This window comes from Epargyreus clarus, unplaced genomic scaffold (genome assembly GCF_041222505.1).
Source record: "Epargyreus clarus isolate Ecla_fem2 unplaced genomic scaffold, WU_Ecla_fem_2.2 ptg000016l, whole genome shotgun sequence".
Lineage (NCBI taxonomy): Eukaryota > Metazoa > Arthropoda > Insecta > Lepidoptera > Hesperiidae > Epargyreus > Epargyreus clarus.
Window position 1 is genome coordinate 1047596 of NW_027332224.1, and position 21115 is coordinate 1068710.

At 36.2% G+C, this 21115-nt stretch overlaps 1 protein-coding gene across 1 annotated transcript; it reads right to left on the reverse strand.

Annotated features, from left to right (window-relative positions):
- Positions 1-2219: 2219 nt before the first annotated feature.
- LOC140748759 (cysteine dioxygenase type 1) lies at positions 2220-18840 on the reverse strand. Its single transcript, XM_073081624.1, has 7 exons — positions 18705-18840; positions 11854-11951; positions 7474-7623; positions 5223-5369; positions 4616-4842; positions 3418-3587; positions 2220-2471 (listed from the first exon to the last, which is right to left on the reverse strand). Exons 2-7 carry the CDS (start codon positions 11943-11945, stop codon positions 2442-2444), a joined length of 816 nt encoding a protein of 271 aa, XP_072937725.1. The 5' UTR covers positions 11946-11951; positions 18705-18840; the 3' UTR covers positions 2220-2441.
- Between the last annotated feature and the right edge of the window lie 2275 nt (positions 18841-21115).

Genomic DNA, 21115 nt, shown 5'->3' on the forward strand with positions numbered 1-21115 from the left:
ATTATGAATACAAAAATGTATTAATTTTTTAACTAAAATAGATACGCTCTATATTATGTACCTTAAAACGCTTGTAACAATATGTCAAATTTTCATTTGTATACTAATTCATAATACATTTAAATGAAACGTGATACATATAATTGCATTAACGTGTTAAATTTGTAATTAAAATACTTTCTAAAATGTCTATGTAATTATTTACAATAAGAAGATATTTTTAAAGTTTTGTATGTTATTGCCGTCATGTATTTAGAAATAAACTTTAATAGATACTCTGCTATACATTTGTTGTAACAAATTTAAACGTTATATGTATAAGGCACAATAAGGCATATTGGCTACTATGTTGAGCGATACTTGGGTCACCTTAAGCTACTGAAACGGTGCTTAAGACACTACGCAAGCGTCCAATTGTTGTTTGAGCGACTAATAATACAAGTTCGATTTTATTCGAAAAATCTGCCAGCAGTATACGTGTCTGCTGATGCATAATCTATGAAATAGACGCGAAGCAACTATTGGGATGCTACCAGTGTCAACCACTACTGTGTGGTAAGATACTTTTCCGAGGCGTTCCAGCTTAGTCCTCAGGGGTAGCGGCGCATCTGTGGCCGACCTCAGGTAGGAATATCTAATCCTACCTGTGGTTGATTACAGATGTCCATGGGCGACAGTACATACCATCAGGTAGACTGCATGCTCGTCTGCTACTCCTATATTATAAAATAAATAGTAAAGCTACCAATTGTTCAAGAAATAGTAGCCAATGGATTAGCCAAGAAGATATGCCATTTTTATTTCAATTACTAGGATTATTAAAAAATATTTTTGGAGATAATAATATGACTTTTAGGATCATTATTATTATAGACTTATCTTAATTGAATTCTAAATACACGGCAACATGACCTTGAAAAAAGGGAGTATCTGATTTTAAACTGTATTTTAATTAACTTGAAACGAAATGTTAATATAACTTTTTAAGATTATTGTTTTCAATTCTACACTAAAATATTTATTTATTATGTACAAAGGATTAAAAAAACATTAGTTTATAAAATTATATATTTATTTTGTAAATAAATTTATGCAATGTTACATTTTGTTTTATTTTAATTTATTAGTGTAAAATAATTGTAATTCACAAAATATAATATTTGAGTATATAAATCCAGTCGTTCTAACACTTATTATATTTATTATACTATTTAAGGCACCGTTTATCTACAGACATTACACGTGTCAGGCAATACCCGTGCCAGACACAGACCGTGTCAGACAAAATCATGTTTCCATACAATATTTTGAGAAGCACGGTTCATGTCTGCTCGGTTTAGATTCGCGACATATCGTTCTGTTTCGTTTTGCGACGGCCCGTGCCTGACACGCTCTATGCCTGTTCGTGGAAATGAACTGTAATTTAGGATTTGATAAGTCATAGACTTATTTTTGCCTATTTATTTTAATATATACTTACAATCTGACTGAATCTGTTCATACATTTTTAATTTCATTTTCAGTTTTCTATGCCCACTTAGTTTGCACATTTAGCTATTTTTTTGCGCGAGAAGAATAATGAAGAACTATGTTTTTTATTTTCTTTTCAAATTTAAATCTACCTCGATCTTTCTTGCAATTTATTGCCGCTTAACGAAATGTACAAATACAAACATTTTATTATTTAACACTTAATACTTTATTACACTGGGCTCTGGGCTATGTCTTTAGCACTCACTGGCATAAAATTAGCTAACAGGCTAAAATAATAATAATTCTATTTAACTATTTAAAATAGTATCCAATTGGAAACATAAAATATCTTGTCAAGAAATTAATTAAAAATTCATTAGAATAGTACAATATTTATAATAATTATGCCATAAATAATAATAAAACATTTTATGTAATAATTTAATAATTGTACATATAAAGTTATAAAGAATGTTACATTTGTATAAATATTAAGAAATAGTGAGTATATTAATAAAAAAAATATAATAGTATATCAATCAAATTACAACACTGATAGATATTATAATTTAAAAAAATATATAAAAATGACAATTTAAAAAGTATACTACATACAAATCAAATTATTTTAGATTTTCATCCCCACGACATAATTATTTAAAATTTTCATTTTAATTTTCGTTTAAACACTAAACTAATTTGGAATGAGTGATTTTTATCCATAAATACTCTATTATTAATTTGGTTAGAACGCCATCTATCTAATATAAGTATGAACAATTCGACAAAATATAAATATTATTTAACAATAATATGACAGTCAGTCGATCAAAAATACACAATTACTAACGAACCAACGATTATTATAATAATTATAATTAACGTTAAACTTAATTTAAAGTTTAATTTAAAATAAATGTTGAGCATTATAGCTGATATGTTCCGTTGATTCCATCCGCCATTTTGTTTTATTTCCCGCCAGGATTTGCTTCAATAACCTGTTTTGAAAAAGTCTAAATTAAAATAAAACAGCACACGAGCATGCATATTAACTAATGGTTAATGGTTACTGCCGTATGGACATCTATAATCGACCTCAGATATGATTGAAGCCTTATTTTTGACTTTTTGACGCATGGTAGAGCGGTCATCATACCGGTCTGAGGCACGAAGGAATTCGATTTCCAGCCAAACAAACATCTAAATGATGATCTTAGATTTCTGTTTCTAGGTCTGAGTGCTTGTGTATTTGTCTATGTGTGTTCATGACCAAGACGCAGGAAATCCTGGTGTGAGGCTGTGAGTGTAGAAAGCGTCTTTTCATTAAGAACGCCAAGTGTCTCCCTTAGACGTCAAACAAGAAAACAGCAGCGCTACACTGCAATTGAACTATTGATGACTAACGGATAGATGTCAAATGGATGATGACAGATTTTTTTATAAAAGTAACAATGGACCATGCAGTCCACCTGTTGGCGATTTACTGCCAGTAAATCCGTAAACAACCTTCAAAAGGTACCCGGTGCCGTGGGAGCGACATGGGGTTATGTGGGATTCTTGCCGCACTAAAATCCTCCGGGGACCGTCCTTGAAGCTGAGTTGAGGACTCCGTGATCTCCAAAGGAACGCAACCGGAGTCCTCTAAGCATCCTGCACCTTCGGGGTCTACCCTGGTGAGTACAAAACCCCGCACAAACCAGCACCACACTTATCGCCGCCCCACCCGGGGTCCCCAGCTCCCACCCTTGCGACCCCAGAAGCCCCGTAAACAACCCTAGATACCCTATAAGGAACTACAGGTTGGAAACAGATACGTTGCTATCCTTGAGGACTAAATTAGACCACTTGGTACTTTGGACTGTCATTTTGGAGATATGTCTGTCAACAGACGAATTGATATGACTAACTTTTAGATCAACTAAAGTAACTTTAAAATAAACTTACCCTTTTAATCTTCTTCCCGTACTTAGACCAGAACGTGACCTTGGCTTCCGTGGGCTTCCCGGTCCTGGCGTCGAAGACCCTACAGCTGTCGAAGGGCGGGCAGTAGAGGTGAAGGGAGATGGCACCGTCCACGTGCGAAGGGTTCTCCATTCTATGAAGACCTAGGGCGTCTGGAAGTAAAGGAGTAATTTTGTAAAATACAAATATTTTTATACGATTGATGTAGAAAATGAGAAGTCCAATTGATGGTAAGGTCAATGCCGTAATCTGTAACTGTAATCCATATTGAACAGGTTCTACTTGAAGCTAATAATACGCTTGAAGACTAAAATTAGTCATCATATGTACTGCCGTATGGACATCTGTAACCAACTCTAAATCTTAATCAGACAAGTCAATCAGTCAATCAAAGGTAGAATTTTCTTAAGAATAAAAGCAATCAGTAAAATTAGACAAGCGAACAGTCAATCAAAGTTAAAAGTAAGTTAAAAAACAATCAGTGAATCAAAGTTAAGGTTTCTAAAATAGATAAAGAAATAAAAACAAGAGATTGACGTAAATGTCAAGTAAAACAAAAACCGAACATGTACAAGTACATTATCATAATTAACGTCTTTCGAGAACCTAATAATAATTCATTGGGAAAACACAGTGATGTTGTGTACACGATACTTCGGAGATAAGAAATAAACGGGGATTTTCCAGGCGATGTGATGTATGTGAGCAGTGATAGATAGGTTAAGAAGCTCAGGCTCTTGATCAAAAGGTCCGAGGTTCAAATCCCAGGCACGCACCTCTGATTTTTGAAAGTCATGTGCGTATTAGAAATTAATAATTACTTGCTTAGACGATGAAGGAAAACATCGTGAGGAAACCTGCGTACCTGAGCAATCGTTAAAAAAAGTTTTCAAATGTATGTGAAGTCTACCAATACGCACTTGTCCAGCGCGGTGGACTATGGTCTAATCCTTTTCATTCTGAGAGTAGACCCGTGCCCAGCAGTGGGACATCAATGGGTTGATGATTACGATGATGATGATATGCTGTATGTGATTACATCATATTTTGTTGAACCATAACAATAAAAGCTGGGCGCCCCTTGTGTATGCAATTTTAATGAGGCCACAAGTAACGCCATCTATTAAAGATTTGCGGAAAGTCGCCACACTAATAACTAGAGAACATATATGAAACTTACCATTAATATAACAAACGTCATCAATTTCCAGTCTTGTTCTCCCAATCTCTTCCATTTCTTGCATATCATATTCTTCGTTCCCATGTTCTCCATTCTGATATTCACCGTTTCCAATATTATTACCATTTTGGGTAATATTTAAATCTGTGCCGTTTGAACACCGTCTAAGGTTTTTTCTTTTGAACTTCCTCATTACTTCTGGTTCTACGTTGCTTGGCCAATCATATCTGAAAGAACAGTTCGGAGTTTAATTATATCAACAGACATAGAGCGTATCAGACACGTGTCGCGTCAGACAAATGTATTCCCCTGTACATTGTGTATTGATGTATTTATATATACAATAACAATCGTGCAGATACAGTGGCTACTACCGCCCATGGACATCTGTAATCAACCCCAGATAAGATAAAACTCCTGTCTGAGATAGCCCAGAAATGCGTCGCTACCCCTGAGGACTAAGCTGAAATGCCTCCGATAAGTATGTATCCCTTAACACACCCTTCAAACCAGAACACAGCAGCGCTTATTAGGCAGAAAGGTGTGGTGGTACGCCGGAGTCGAACCACAGAGACCTTGGAGAACGTGGTTCTTCTAAACTTCTTACCTGACTTCTTCCAAGCTTCCACTCAAAAGCTTCATGAAGCAGTGAGAGTCAGCGTGGTCATGGATGGCAGAAGCATGACCTGGTCCCCAGCAGAGTATCATGATGTTGAAGGCTCCATTACCCTCATCTACCAGGTTTCTTGTGTACCTGGAAAAAATAAATAATCTTATATATAAAATTCTCGTGTCACAATGTTAGTTACCGTACTCCTCCGAAACGGCTTTACCGATTTTCACCAAATTATGCATATTCAGTAGGTCTGAGAACCGGGTACCTATTTTTCATACCCCTAAGTGATAAGGGTTGTTCACCCTTAACATTTGTTTATTTATATGGCATCAACGTTTGCGGGGTCAGCTAGTAATAAATATTTTTTTCTAAAAGTATCAGTAAGCATTATTTGAAACTCGACTTCTAATAATTTTTCAGAAATCAGAAAGCAGTGATAGTAGTTGAAACTAGCCCTATTAGTCAAGTGGTCCGAGGTTCGAATCCCAGGCATGCACCTCTGTATTTCAAAGTTATTAAAAAATCATTGTCACTTGCTTAGTTCGATACGAAAACTTGTTTAAATGTTTAAAGAAAATGTGGACTATTTAATTCAAATATTCATTACAGTGTGTTTGCTTATTTTAATTTTGTTTAAAGGTGTAAATATATGTGTGACATTTTCTAACTTTCCATTACTTTTCTTTCATGACTAAACACTTTTCTCCGATGCCTAGTATATGAGATCATTTATTACTTAGTTGATATTTCAGGCTTATTTATTGGCATAAAACTATTTTATGCAACCAGAATGCATTTTGTGACTTTAGGGCGAATTTTGTGACGCTTAGTCGTATTTTATGACGCTAGGACCTATTAAATGACGCTAGGATTTATTCAATGACGCTTAGACATCTTTTTTGACGCTGTCAAAGCATATTTAGTAACAACATAACTTATTTGACGATGCGATAATTTGTAACGTAAGAAAGTATTTTGATTTCAGGAAACCATTCTAGAAGTTTTGATAAAATAATCAAAGTAATTAAAAGTTCAGATAAAAGGCCATGTTTTTAAAAAATATTCATTAACGATCCCACACGATTTTAAACAAACATAGTTATTGTGATAAAAATGTAATAATAAGGTCAGTTTCGCATAAAAACAAAATGGTTGCTATGTCTTCCAAATAAATGGATGCAGATAATATTATCTTTTAAAACGGGATATTTATAATTGTTTATAATAAATATAATATTCTATGTAAATACCCACAGAAGTTTAAATGTCTATCAGGGATTTTAAAGATTAAAGGAGGAAAAGAGCATGAAGCTAAAGGTGGTAGAACCCTCTGTGGTACGACTCAAACGCTACCACCGCCACACCTATTTCTGCCTCATAACAGCAGTGTTAAGCGGTGCTGTGTTCTGGTTTGAAGGGTGTTCGGCGATCGGTGCCGATTTTTGCACGCTTCAAAGGGTTTCTCGGGCGAAAAAAGAGGACGGTATCACATTCTCCTTCGGTCTCAGTGCGACCATGACATTGTATGTTGTTGTGTAGGTAGAGCCGCTGCACTGTTCGTTCTGGATGACAGTCGAGAATGCAAATCGAGAAGATCGAAAGAGTGTATAGTCTGATTCATAATTAGGTGTCCAAAATGTAAACAAACAAATGTCACTGTCAAAATTAACAAGAAACAAAAACTTTAACAAACTCAACAAAAAACGAAAACTTTACAATTATTCACAATTTAACAAACGCGATATGAAAACGATAATGCATTCAAGTTCGATTACAATCACGAAAATTAATAACATCAGCTACTAAACTTAAAAATGACGGCACAAGAATTGTTTTGGGGTTTCGATTGTGTTACCATTATCACATTTTAATTTTCTACCATAAACCTTGTTTTTTATTAGTATTACCTACTGTATGGAACGAAATTGAGGTAACATAAATATTAGAAAATGTGAATTGATCTTAATTTATTTAGATTATTATTTTATTATTGTTGTTTTAATTTAATATTGACAAAAATAAGAAACTACCATTTGAAACGTATTTTCTTGATAGGTCAACACATTTGTTTACATTTTGGACACCTAGTTATGAATCAGACTATAGATGCCTTCTCGATTCTCGCGCAATTTCACGGCGAGATTTCTCGACGAGACTTCTCGCGTGAGTCTGTAGGCTTTAAAGGTCATTTAACCTATCGTTTATGTGTGACGGTGTGAAGTAGACGGGGAATGTATCTTACCTGAACCTGTCAAACTTGGCATACTTCTTCCAGTCTTTAGGATTGGATTTGTACCCAGCCATCAGTTTCTGAACATCATGTACATTCACGTGGTCGCCAGAGAACACCCTGTGTAGTTCCGCTACTAACACGTCTAATCCAGATATTTCTCTGTAAAAAACAAATTAATTAATTAAAACCGTTTCTACATCAAACATCAAATTACTTACAATCAATAAAACCTACAGTTTTGTTCTTTACTTATTATTTTTATACATAGATGCATAGATGCATAGATGCGTGCATATTGTGCATGCATGTATGCATACACACTTGCATGATCGTAGCAGACATACTGCTTTTAACAGCGATTCGCGTTTTAGCGATATTATCGATACTGCATCACACTGCTGTTATGAGGCTGCAATAGGTGTGACGGTAGTGCCGCCGGAGTCGAACCACAAAGTGTTCTACCAGCTTCAGTACACTAAAGCTTTTAATAGCTAGTTTTAGCTCAATATAAATATGATTACCGATTTAATTTAAACGACTGGGCTAACATCTCGTACGCCGCTTGATTAATTAATCCTAATCAATTTGAGTCCACCAGATTTCGAACTTTTACAATTTCTTAACACGTTCACAGTCCAGTGCCCCCATAAGAGATCACTGTGAAGTAAGGTGTCTAGTCCGTGCCCCCGTACGGGGGCACGATACCTATGCATCTTCATACTTCAATAAATTGCTCGGACTTTTGAATATGTTTATGCAATTTTGTGGACTTGTGAATGAAGAATGAAAAATGTGTATTATTTTAAAAACAGATGCCATCAAAATATTTTATTAATACAAATATTTTAAGAGAAGGTAATTAAAAACCGTTAAATCTATATAGACAGATTTATTTTAACTAAAATCGCCTCCAACCAATACGAAAAGAAATAAAAATCTTGAAACTGATAGATATTATATATCTGAATAAAAAAAGGCTCAATCTACATTTACAATCTACTTAGAAACATCACTTGTGAAAATTCGAAAAACAGGAGTGTAGCGGGGGTCGGAGGGGTGTGGTGCGGTGCGAATACAAACGCCGTGGTGATGGGACGATAATTCTTTATTTTGTTAATACAATTAACTTGATCCCTATTACTATGCGTGCAATGCGTTATGGCCCGGTAATCCGATACCACATACGAAATTCTCACGACAATGGACAATGGCAATACTGTACGATCCGTAATTAGCTCGAGAATCCGTAACTAAAACGTATACACACAGTATCGACATCCACCTTATCTACAAATGAACTAAAGTCATCCGCCCTACTTATACAAGCTACACGATACAAACGATAGCGCGATTCAGTTTTCGTACAACGCCATCTCTTAGTCGGTGCAGTAACTACATGCATTGCTCACCATCGCGGTTAGTGGCTGCGCCAGCGCTTTGATTCTGTTCGTTACAGGAGTAAAAAAACCTTTATTACACTGATTACACTCTTGGCGTACTTTTGTGGCCCTTTTTTGTGCTGTAGATGTTGTTTTCATCAATAATCTTTTTATAACAGCCTACGCACCTTTTACTCTCTGTTCTTTTACCAGGAATTATATTTAGTCCTACCAAGTGGTGTGTGGTGGTGCGACTTGATATTTCTAAGGATCTAGAAGGATCTAGAAAGGACTGTGAACGTGTTAAAAGATGAGCTCGATTTTTGGAGCATACAGTCCACCTGATAGTAAGTGGCTTCTGCCGCCCATGGACATCTGTAATCAACCCCAGATAGGATTAGATATTCCCACCTGAGATCGGTCACAGATGCGCCGCTACCGCTGAGGACTAAGCTGGAACGCCTCGGAAAATATGTCTCCCTTACCACACCCTTCAAACCGGAACACAGCAGCGCCTAACACTACTGTTATTAGGTAGAAATAGATGTGGCGGTGGTGCCGCCGGAGTCGAACCACAACGGGTTCTACCACCTTCAAAACCAACTGCCTAAAACTGTCAGATTTCGATCTTTATTGGACAATAAATGGATAGATAGATTATCAACAAAGGGCGTAAGTTAAAGCGCTTTATGCATGTTGTTTGTTCTCAGCACATAAAATAAGAGAATGGAGTCAAGATAAACTTGTTATTCTAGTATTTTGTTATTGATAATTATTTCCGTCACAAACACGAGAGATAACGGTGAATTATTATTTTACGTCAAGTGCTAACCCTCTTTCATTGGGCGGGTTATCTTATTATAAAAACAAAAGATTGCTTAAAAATATAGGATTTGCCACTCCTACGATTTAGACAAATGGAACGAAAAGTCATATTATTATGTATAAATATAGTTCAAAAAACTAAACACGTTTTTATGATAAACTCAACTAAAAAGTAGAAAATAATTTTCAACCTAGGAATCAATTAAGGAACAGTAAATAGTATAATTGTGAAAAAAGCGTGGGGTGCTCCACTTATCAGTTTTCGAAAAGCACCCCAGCAAGTTAAAAATCGGGTTCAAAGATTTCGTTACTCTGTTACATACATACATACAACCCAAGCTAATAAAAGCGTGTTAATAAAAATTGTCAAGATTTTGGCTTGTACCCAAAACGTTCCAAAAATGCAAGACACACACAATTACACACCTAAAGTCCATTCATAATTAGGATTCCAAAATGTAAACAAAGGTTGACCTATCAATAAAATACGTTCCAAATGGTAGTTTCTTACTTTTGACGATATTAAAGTAATACACCAATAATAAAATAATAATCTAAATAAATTAAGATTCATTCATATTTTATAATATTTATGTTACCTCAATTTCTTTTCATACAGTAATACTAATAAAAAACAAGGTTTATGGTAGAAAATTAAAATGTGATAATGGTAACACACTCTGAATCCGAAACATTTCTTGTGCCGTCATTATTAAGTTTCGTAGCTAATGTTATTCATTTTCGTGATTGTGATCGAATTCTAATGTTTTCTCGTTTTCATAGCGCGTTTGTTAAATTGTATATAGTTGTTAAAGTTTTCGTTTTTTGTTGAATTTGTTAGTTTTTATTTCTTGTTAATTTTGACAGTGACATTTCTTTGTTTACATTTTGGACACCTAATTATGAATCAGACTATACATACATACGTTGGAAAATCTCGGCTCGGGCAATCAGCCAATCAGTACCCTTACCATGAGTTTTCAAAACATCCCACAATCTTACGTTACGTTTACTCAGTCCATTATTCTGTTCCGTTTGCTTCAGTAGACTGAGTAAACGTAACAATAAGTAAGTGCTCAAGTGACGATGAACTTTTTGTCTCCCTCACATGTTCGCAAAAAAGTAAGACAGAACATAAACCGCCATTTGTCAATTTAGATATTTAATCTTACGTTACTGACTCTATAGTTCTGATACAATCCGCTAGGGGCGCTGACTGGAATTTGTATGGGCAAATACGTAAACAAATACCAAAACAGTTATATTTGTCGAAACGTAAAACCCATGGTAAGGGTACAGGCAATCAGTGACTTACTCAGTGATTCAAATTATTGATAATTAATACAAAGGTCGAAATTTAACAATTTAGGTAGGTTTACTTTTGAAGTATTATTAGGTAATAAAATAACTATTCCTTTTTTCTGATTTCGCCATCCACACACATTTGAAAAATTTTCCCTACTTATCGTCAACCCATTTTTGTCCCACTGCTAGGCACCGGTCTCCTCTCAGAATGATAGTTTTAGGCCATAGTCCACCGGGCAGATCAACTGGGAATTGGCAACTTTACTGACCTTAGAGAACTTTATTAGAAACCCTTCGCAGATGCCCGAGTCCTCTAGGCCATCTTGTCCCTGTAGTTCCGGGACTAGGATAGGGCTACGGTATCCCCTGCCTGTCGTAACAGGCGACTGAAAGGGGGCTTCCGGGGTTGCCGGCGGCAGGAGTGGGAGCTCAAACCGTCCGGAGAGCAACCCCGGGAAGGACGGCGGAATGTGTGGTCGCATGCCGTCGTAAACACCAGATGCGCGGGAGGAGCGTAAAGGGCTCTCCCCAAGGCAGAGCCCGACCGGGGCATCGTGCTTGGAGGCCTCCGGTTGTGTTCCATTGGAGATCCCGGAGTTCCCGGAGTTCGGAGACCAAGCACTGAGGACGGCCACCGGGGAGGTTTTAGTGCGGTAAAAACCCACATAACCCGGCGTCGCTCCCACGTCGTCAGGTACCTTTTGAAGGGTTCCCCCTCGAAAACAAAAAAATAAGGCGGGACGGCCACCTTGGTTTTAGTGCGGTAAAAGTATATACCTAATCCGACCTTTTGAAGGTTTGCTCCTCATAAACCACTTTCAACAACAAACAACGTTTCAACCACTATTTATCATTCATCCTGTATATTAAGATAACTTACTGGTCAATCTTTATCGGTCGTTCCACTGATAACTGCTCCAGATCCTCACAGGCTGACACTCTGTATTTACAGTTTGCTCCCTCGATCTCCATTATAATCTGTAATAAATAAATTATACAATATTATCATGCTTAATTTCAATTTAAATAGTAAAAACACGCTAGAATCGTTCAAGGAAAATCGTTAATCCTGACGATCCTGATGAGGACAATGGGACAAAATTATTTAAATCGTGTATTGTCATCGGTTCTTGATAAGTGTTCAAAATTTTGAATTAATCTGACCGTTCAAAATGGGGAAAAATCGCGTTCAAAGATCCCGTTACATACCACATATTGCAGTGATAGCCTAGTGGTTACGAAACTCGGCCTCTTGATCGAGCGGTCCGAAGTTCCAATTCCAGGCACCTCTGATTTTTCAAAGTTATGTGCGTATTAGAAATTAATTATCACTTGCGGTAACGGTAAAAAACATAGTGGGAAAACTTTCATTCCTGAGAAATGTTAAAAAAAGTTTTCAAAAGTATGTGAAGTCTAACAATACGCACTTGTCCAGCGCGGTGGACTATGGCCTATCCTTCTCATTCTGAGGAGACCCGTGCCCAGCAGCGGGACATTAAAGTTGTTTATAATGCTTAAACACGTAAATAACACATGTAATTTGCAATTATGTTAGACCTTTCATCATGTATCACAGATTATTGTTTATTAATATCTATATAATTATAATTATAATTATAATTATAAATTATAATTATTCCGCGAATAAATCCCTATCAAGTTTAATGGCATAATAATTACACAAATACATATGCATAGAGTATGCATGTACATAGTTACATACTAATGAAAACAATAATGATAGTTTCATTAATTAATCTTTATGATGGTAAAGGTTATAGAACTCCAAAGGCATTACTTCTGCACCTATTTCTGCTTAAAAATAGCAGTGTCGAGGTACTGTGATCTGTTTTAAAGGGTGAAGTAAGGGAGACATACTTTGGCGAGGCTATCCTGCTTGGTCCTCACCTATCTGGGGTTGATTACAGATGTCCATGTGCCTGTAGCCACTTACCATCAGGTGGACTGTATGCTCGTCTGCTACTTCAGTCTTATTAACATACACGACACATACATAGGTAAATAATTAGACAAGTAAGAGTCGAGCTCGTACATAGAAGGTTCCGCAGCATCGAATTTTCATTTTTACTTAGTATTTGTTAAGTTTGTTATTATAATAGAATAAAATTAATTCATTGTGAAAATCTAACATGTCTTCCTATTACAGTTCAATTAATTACCTAATAATTAGTACGAAAAATGCCAAAAAAATCACATTTCTTGGATTCTGTTCAGTACTTCTTGTTATAAACGGCCATAGTAGTAGACACTAAGAATTTCAAGTATGTATGTATCCTTATCCTTATTAATATTATAAATCCGAAAGTAACTCTGTCTGTCTGTCTGGTTGTCTCTTCTTCACGTCTAAACCACTGAACCGATTTAAATGAACTTTTGTACAAAGATAGTCTGAGACCCGAGAAAGGACATGGGATAGTTTTTATCCCAGAAATCCCACGGGAACTAGGGATGGCGATCTGAGATCGTTTAATCGGAGAATAGATCTTTTGGACCCAATACATCGATTATTTTAATCGATATTAGTAAGGATTGAGTCGTAAACTATGAATTTGATCAAGTGATGATATTTAGCAAAGTTGAAGGTACGAATTTTCAGTTTTATGTATGTTAGTATGTTATATTATTTTCTTTTAAACGCGGGCGAAGCTGCGGGCATAAACTAGTCTATTATAGTACAAGAGAAAGAGTAGGACAGACAGACAGACAACGGCGACTTAGTAATAGGTATCCGTTTTACCCTTTTAAAAATGAATTTGACTTTCAACTTTGAACATAATATAAAACGATCATGATCAAGTACAATCTTCGTCCATTCACGAATCAACGCACAAGATGCATCTATATTATTCTATATTGAGTAATAAGGCAATTGATAGCCGACAATCAATTATTATGTCCCCTTATCAAGTCCTTGGTCGGGAGCACTTGCGAAGAGAACGTCGGAAAATTTCTAGAATTATACACAAACATCTTGAAGATTGTAAAATCCTTTGCGGTTCGACTCCGGCGGCACCACCGCCACGCCTATTTCTGTTATAACAGTAGTGTTAAGCTGCTGTGTTCTGGTTTGAAGGGTGTGGTAAGGGAAGCGTACTTTTCCTTGGAATTCTAGCTTGGTCTTCATGGGTAGCGGCGCATCTGCCGACCTCAAGTAGATGCTAATCCTATCTGGGGTGGATTATGATGTCCAGTTGTCCATTGGGGATGGCAATTTGAGATCGATTAATCGTAAAAATAGATCTTTTGTGCCAAATAATCAATTCTTTTAATCGATCTCCAGCAATAAATCGATTCAGTGAATCGATCTTTTACCCCAGAAGATCGAAAGTCGATATTTCCGAATTTGGTTGTTATCTAGACCTTTTTTTCTTTTCGCTGTCTTCGCCCTTTCTTAGCTGAATGGATCGAAGATCGATTTTTGGAAAATCGATACTTTGGGTCTCGATTTTTTTGAATCGATCTATTACACTTCGATTCGAATCAATTCAGGAATCGATCATTTTCGGAAAGAACCGCCATCGCCAATGTCCATACCGCAGTAGCCACTTACCATCAGGTGGACTGCATGCAAAATATGTTTAAACTTCCTTGTAGTTGGGTACAAACATAATTATGTTTACTAACTGTAGTTTATACAAAGTTGATGCAATCAAACGCCATATTGGTTGAGCTAGGTTAGTGATTAAATTAAATGCAACGCCATATTTCATTCAACCGGTGGTAGGGTGGCCATATTGTTACTTAACAGAGTAACTTACAAATAATTCGCCAAGTACGAGTCGAACTCGTACATGGAGGCTTCCGTACCACCATTCATTATTTTTTACTTATTTTTATTCATTTTATTATTTTCAACAATACTTAGTTATATGACACAACAGTAGATGGCGTTAGGGTGATACGTTAAATTAAAATAACTATATTAAAATATGTTTTATGGTTCTTACTTGTATTTATTATAATACCAGTTATAGTAGTTAAAGGTTGTAAAAATTTCAACAGTCTTCCTAGTACGGTTTAACAGTTAGATCGAAAAATGCCGAAAAATACCAGTTTGTTGTATGGAGACCTCCTTTATTATTCAACTTAATTTTATTTTTAGTATTTGTTGTTATAGCGACTACCGTTATACATCCCCTGTAAAAAAATCATGTGTCTATCTATTACGGTTCCGAAGATATCCCTGTGACAGACGGACAGACAGCGAAGTCTTAGTAATAGGGTTCCGTTTTTACCCTGTGGGTACGGAACCCTAAAAAGACCCTTTCTAAACTACACCCTACACTAGGACTCCGCGTTATGGGCTTTTTTTTAATATAGAGTAGCAGACGAGCATGCAGTCCACCTGGTGGTAAGTGGCTACTGCCGCCCATGGACGTCGGAGTCAACCAAAAAGGTTTCTACCACCTTCAAACATTGCTTTAAGCATTAAGCCGCCTTTTGTACCAAATCATGTTTGGTTCAATAAAGTATAAATAAATATCTGTCTAGCCGGAGTAGTTCGACTCCGGCGGCACCACCGCCACACATATTTCTGTCATAACAGCAGCATTAAGTGCTGCATTGTCCTGGTTTGAAGGGCGTGGGTAAGGGAGACATACGGAGGCGTTCCAACTTAGTCCTCAGGGTAGCGGTCTATCTTCGACCGACCTCAGGTAGGTATCTAATCGTATCTGGGGTTGATTACAAATGTCAAAGAATTCTTATATTTGTTTTTTTTCATCCACAAATATGGGCGTTTGCGACCCCTAAGGTCGTTTGTCCACCGCACCGTCACCGAGCCCATACCGAGAACGAGATTATTTCGGGCTGATCTTAATATGTCGTGACGGTGACAGTTTGTCCACCGCGACCGATATCGGCGGTTTATTTTGTTCCGGCTGTCACGCGTGTGACGGCAGTGTATGGACAAGTTCCAATGTGTTTTATATCGCCGGCACATCGGCCCGTCAAGATCTCGGTGCCGATCTAGCGGTCACGCCGATCTACTCGGAATATCGGCGGCCGGATGACGGTGCTCGGGTGACGGGCGTGCGGTGGACAAGCGGATATAGTAAATGTATATACGCTACTTCGACGCCGTCATTAATTATCGGTATCGGCTCCGTGACGGTGGCGGTGGACAAACAGCGTAAAAGCTCTGATAGGATACGGGGTGCCGCTTGTTAATTAGCTTACTCGTGTTACCTCTCGAATTAACAGAACACCATAAGTATTTCTCCCTAAAAGACAGAAGCACTACACTGTTATAAGGCAGGAATAATGTGGTGATGGTACCTCCGGAGTCGAACCACAAAGGCTTCTACCATAATTAAAATTCATTATTATTTTACCTAGAAATTATATTTTTGTTTAAAACATAGATTACTAAAGATTACTCACTCCTAACAAGAAAATGTAACCAGTTTTGACAATTGAAATTGTCACTGTCCTCTATTTTCGTGTTTGAAAAATAATTAAAAAAATTAGTTTTTAGATCATTTACAAATGAAACGATATTTCTCCGCACTTTTTCTTCGATTTCGTGTTTTTGCACGTCTTAACTGCACATATCGGCATTGTTCCGCGTAAATTACACCATGACAGCCATGACAGATCTGTCAGCAGTTTAAGCCATTTAATGGCTTCCTTCAATTACAAGGCAAAAAAAAAGAGACATACAATTAGTTCATACGCTCGAAAAACTCTACACAGTCGGGTATTAGTAAATTATTCGTAATAGTACATTATTTTTAATAATTTATGGTAACCCTATGATAAACCAGATTCTATAAAAGCTTTATCGAAGAATGTTCGAAGAATTTCCGCCCTGCCTCGATTTGTTTTTTAATCCATTTATGGTATTATGCCATGATTATACTTCCTTTAAGCTTTTACGAAAGAATAATATAATGTTTATAGAATTTATAGCTCACTAGAGAATTGTGATAAAAACAAAAACACGATTACGTGAAAATATAACCTATAGTTACAATTTAGACGACTCCAACGACACCTCATATGTTAATCCGTAAAGCCGTTTGGGCTGCAGCGTGACAAAGTGTCCCTGTAGTTCCGGGACCTGAATAGGGCTACGGTACCCCCTGTTTGTCGTAAGAGGGGACTAAAAGGGGCTTCCGGGGTTGCGGGCGGCAAGAGTGGGAGCTCGAACCGCCCTGTAAGCGACCCCGGGAAGGACGGCGGCATGTGTAGTCGCATACCGTCGTGCCCACCAGAGGGTGTGGCGAGCGTCAAGCTCAGCTGGGCGGAGCCCGACGGGGCAACGCGCTAAGAGGACTCCGGTTGCGTTCCTCTGGAGATCCCGGAGTCCTCTATAACATAATATATAATCGATAGATCAATCTATAATCAACCCCAGATAGGACTGCCTACCTGAGCTCGATCACTGATACGTTGCTATCATTGAGAACTAAGTTGGAACACCTCAAGTAAGTTTTTTTCTTACCACACCTATCAAACCAGAACACAGCAGCGCTTAAAAACATAATTAATTTCGAACATGCTTCGTAATTTTCTAACGGAATCGAACTTCAGACCGCTAGAGCGACTGAGTTTTAACCGATAAGCTATCATTACTGTCCCACTGCTGGGCACGGGTCTCTTATCAGTTAAGGTTATTAGGCCATAATTCGCGCTAGCCAAGTGCTAACTGGTAGACTTCACATATCTTTGATAACTAACTAAATTGAATTAAATAATTGTTCACATCTTTAGTACTTTTGTAGAACTCAGGCATGTAGATACCCTTACGATGTTTTCCTTCACCGTGTAAGCATAGAGTAGTAAACATTACTCACTCCTAACAAGAAAATGTACCCAGTTTTGAGAATTGAAATAGTTGCGTAAAAAAGTTTTGCCACGTCTCCGTGCTAGAATGTCCCTAAAATATTTGAAATAATTATTTATTTATTATGTAAATTACTCAGTATTAGTTATTTACTCGTAAATTTTCTATAAAAATGTTTTTATTTGGCAAGAATTCAAAAAAAGAACTTAAAAATAAGCCGTTTGTGGCTTCATTCAATTTCAAGGCGGCGAAGTATCTTTACTAATCTATGCGTTTAAGTAATAAAATTCTAATACGAACATAGCTTGAAATAGCATAGGATTTGAACCTCGGACTCCTCGATTGAGAGATCGAGATTCAACCACTGAACTATCACTACAAGTTATACTTATATAGTCCGCGCCAAACTGTTAATCCGCTCTGAAGTTGTTGCGAGTAGACATACAATTTGCTATGGTGACGCGATTCATTTCTATATTCAGAGCGGACTAGCAGTTTTACGTGGACTCTACCTACTAATCTCTAATTACCAAAATTAATGTTTATTAAAAAAGGGATGCTTCAAAATTAACTGGAATGTTAAGAATTTGGTAAATCTATTTTTTATTAAACACGCAAGTTTAATTATTCATCTATTTATTATTATCATCTTCACTATGTAGAGAACAAAGATTTTTTAGAATCTATGAAAATATTTCCGATTTGTAAAAAAAAAATAACAAATCACTTTTTAATATGACTCTAGAACCTAACATTTAAATTTAAAAAAAATGAAATCACTAATAGAAATAAAATTGTGCCCCTTACACACTGTTTAAAAAAATAAAAAAAATAACAATTGAATTTTTATGAAATAAAAAATAAAACTTTAAACAAACAATAAGTTTTATGCCTACTGTTTGAAAAAATGTAATATAACTCACCAAAAAAGTATCCAAAATAAATCAGCCTTAGCAATCCACACACAACCACTTTACCAATATATTTCACTAGGCACTATGTATACGCCTTTGCCAAGCAACCGTCTTCGCGCGTTCTCTAAACGTCAATGACAGCTATTTCCCGCGCAGACTCTTTTATTCCACAGATTAAAACTGTCGAAAGGTTATCTGTATATAAAAACTGCATTTTACCGACAGAGTAAAGTAACAATTGGGAAAACACAAATTTAGGGGTCTTTAGTTCGTAAGATTACTCAATTGATTTTATAATATAGAGGTAGCACACGATAATGCAGTCCATATGATGGTAAGGTTGAAGAGTTGGAGACATACTTTTTCGAGGCATTCGAGCTTAATTCTCAGGATAAGCGGCGCACCTGTGGCCGACCACAGATAGGAATGTAATCTTATCAGGGGTTAATTACAGATGTAATTGGGCGGCAATAACTATTAATCGTCAGATGGTATAGTCCGCGTAAAACTGCTAGTCGGCTCTGAATATAGAAATGAATCGCGTCGCCATAGCAAGTTGTATGACTACACCATAGATTAGTAAAGATTACTCACTCCTAACAAGAAAATGTACTCAGTTTTGAGAATTGAAATAGTTGCGTAAAAAAGTTTTGCCACGTCTCCGTGCTAAAATGTCCCTAAAAAATTTGAAATAATTATTTATTTATTACGTAAATTACGCAGTATTAGTTATTTATTCGTATATTTTCTCTAAAAATGTTTTTATTTGTCAAGAATTCAAAAAAGAACTTACTAAAATAAGCCGTTTGTGGCTTCATTCAATTTCAAGGCGGCGAAGTATCTTTACTTATCTATGGACTACACCTGCTCGCAACAACTTCAGAGCGGACTAAGAGTTTGGCGCGGACTATATCTACAGGCTCGTTACAAAATAGCGCTATCATCTACGTCATATTTTGCCGGTCTGGGCAATTGTTCCCTAGTAATTTACTCTACCAAATCATATTGAAGCAGTATAATGTATCCAATAGTCCTAATAGTGGGAAGAACCGTGCCCAGCAGGTACCTTAAGAATTGTCATAGAAACGCAACTTATTTCTTGCACACGATATACTCGTATCTTTAGATTCTCATTCATTGCTGTGATTTAAAAGGATGTTAGGGATGGGATGTGGTCGATAAAAAATAAAATAAAAAATATTACTTTTTATTAAATCGACTATTTAATTAAACTTATAAAGAAGGCACATTATTTTTTTTTATAAGTAGGTAATTAAGTTTGTTTATTAGAGTATTTATTTAAGGCTTAGTATCGTAATAAGCACTGAGGCACTGATTATTCAGAAACGTAGGATTCTAATAGGTATTATGATGTCAGCTGAAGTTTTTCTGAGAAAAGCTTTTAAGTATTATAAAAACAAAAAAACATGAAATCAAAAAGATAAACGGCTATGTCCGTCCGATAATTTAGACAAATCTAACAACACCTCATAAGTCAAAATCCATTAAGCGTTATTGTATGTAGAGCGCATAGATTAGTAAAGATACTTCGCCGCCTTGAAATTGAATGAAGCCACAAACGGCTTATTAGTAAGTTCTTTTTTTGAATTCTTGACAAATAAATATATTTTTATAGAATATTTACGAGTAAATAACTAATACTGAGTAATTTACATAATAAATAAATAATTATTTCAAATATTTTAGGGACATTTTAGCACGGAGACGTGGCAAAACTTTTTTACGCAACTATTTCAATTCTCAAAACTGGGTACATTTTCTTGTTAGGAGTGAGTAATCTTTACTAATCTATGGTAGAGAGTGAAAAGAATGAAACACACATACATACTCTCGAACAACATTACCCTCCACAAACAGGTAAAAATAATCTAAATGTTTTGTTTTACACATTAATTCACAGATACCTAATAATAAGAAACCGTCAAGGGGTTTTTAGATCAATAATAATGACGACACATTATTATCAGTAAAAACAAAAACATGATCATAAGTTTGCATGTTTGCGTAAACATTATCAATATTATGACATTGGATTTTTTGGGTATTTCTAGTATTACGAATCTTTACCTAATTATACTTAAAAAAATAAAAATAACCTAGTTAAATAACAAACAAAATATTTAATTACATTTGTTATATTATAGAAGTACCTAAGTCATTGGCAACTGCCACCCATGAATATGTAATCAATCCCAGATAAGATTAAGGTCCTACCTGAGGTCGGCCACAGATTTGTTGCTAAACGTACCGACGTAAAAACGCCTCGGATAAGTATCTCTCTTACCACCTTCAAAGCGGAACACAGCAGCGCTGAATTCTACTGTTAATAGCCAGAATAATTATAGTTTAAAAACTAAAAACCACGCTAAAATGCACAAGGAGAATCGTTAATCCTGATT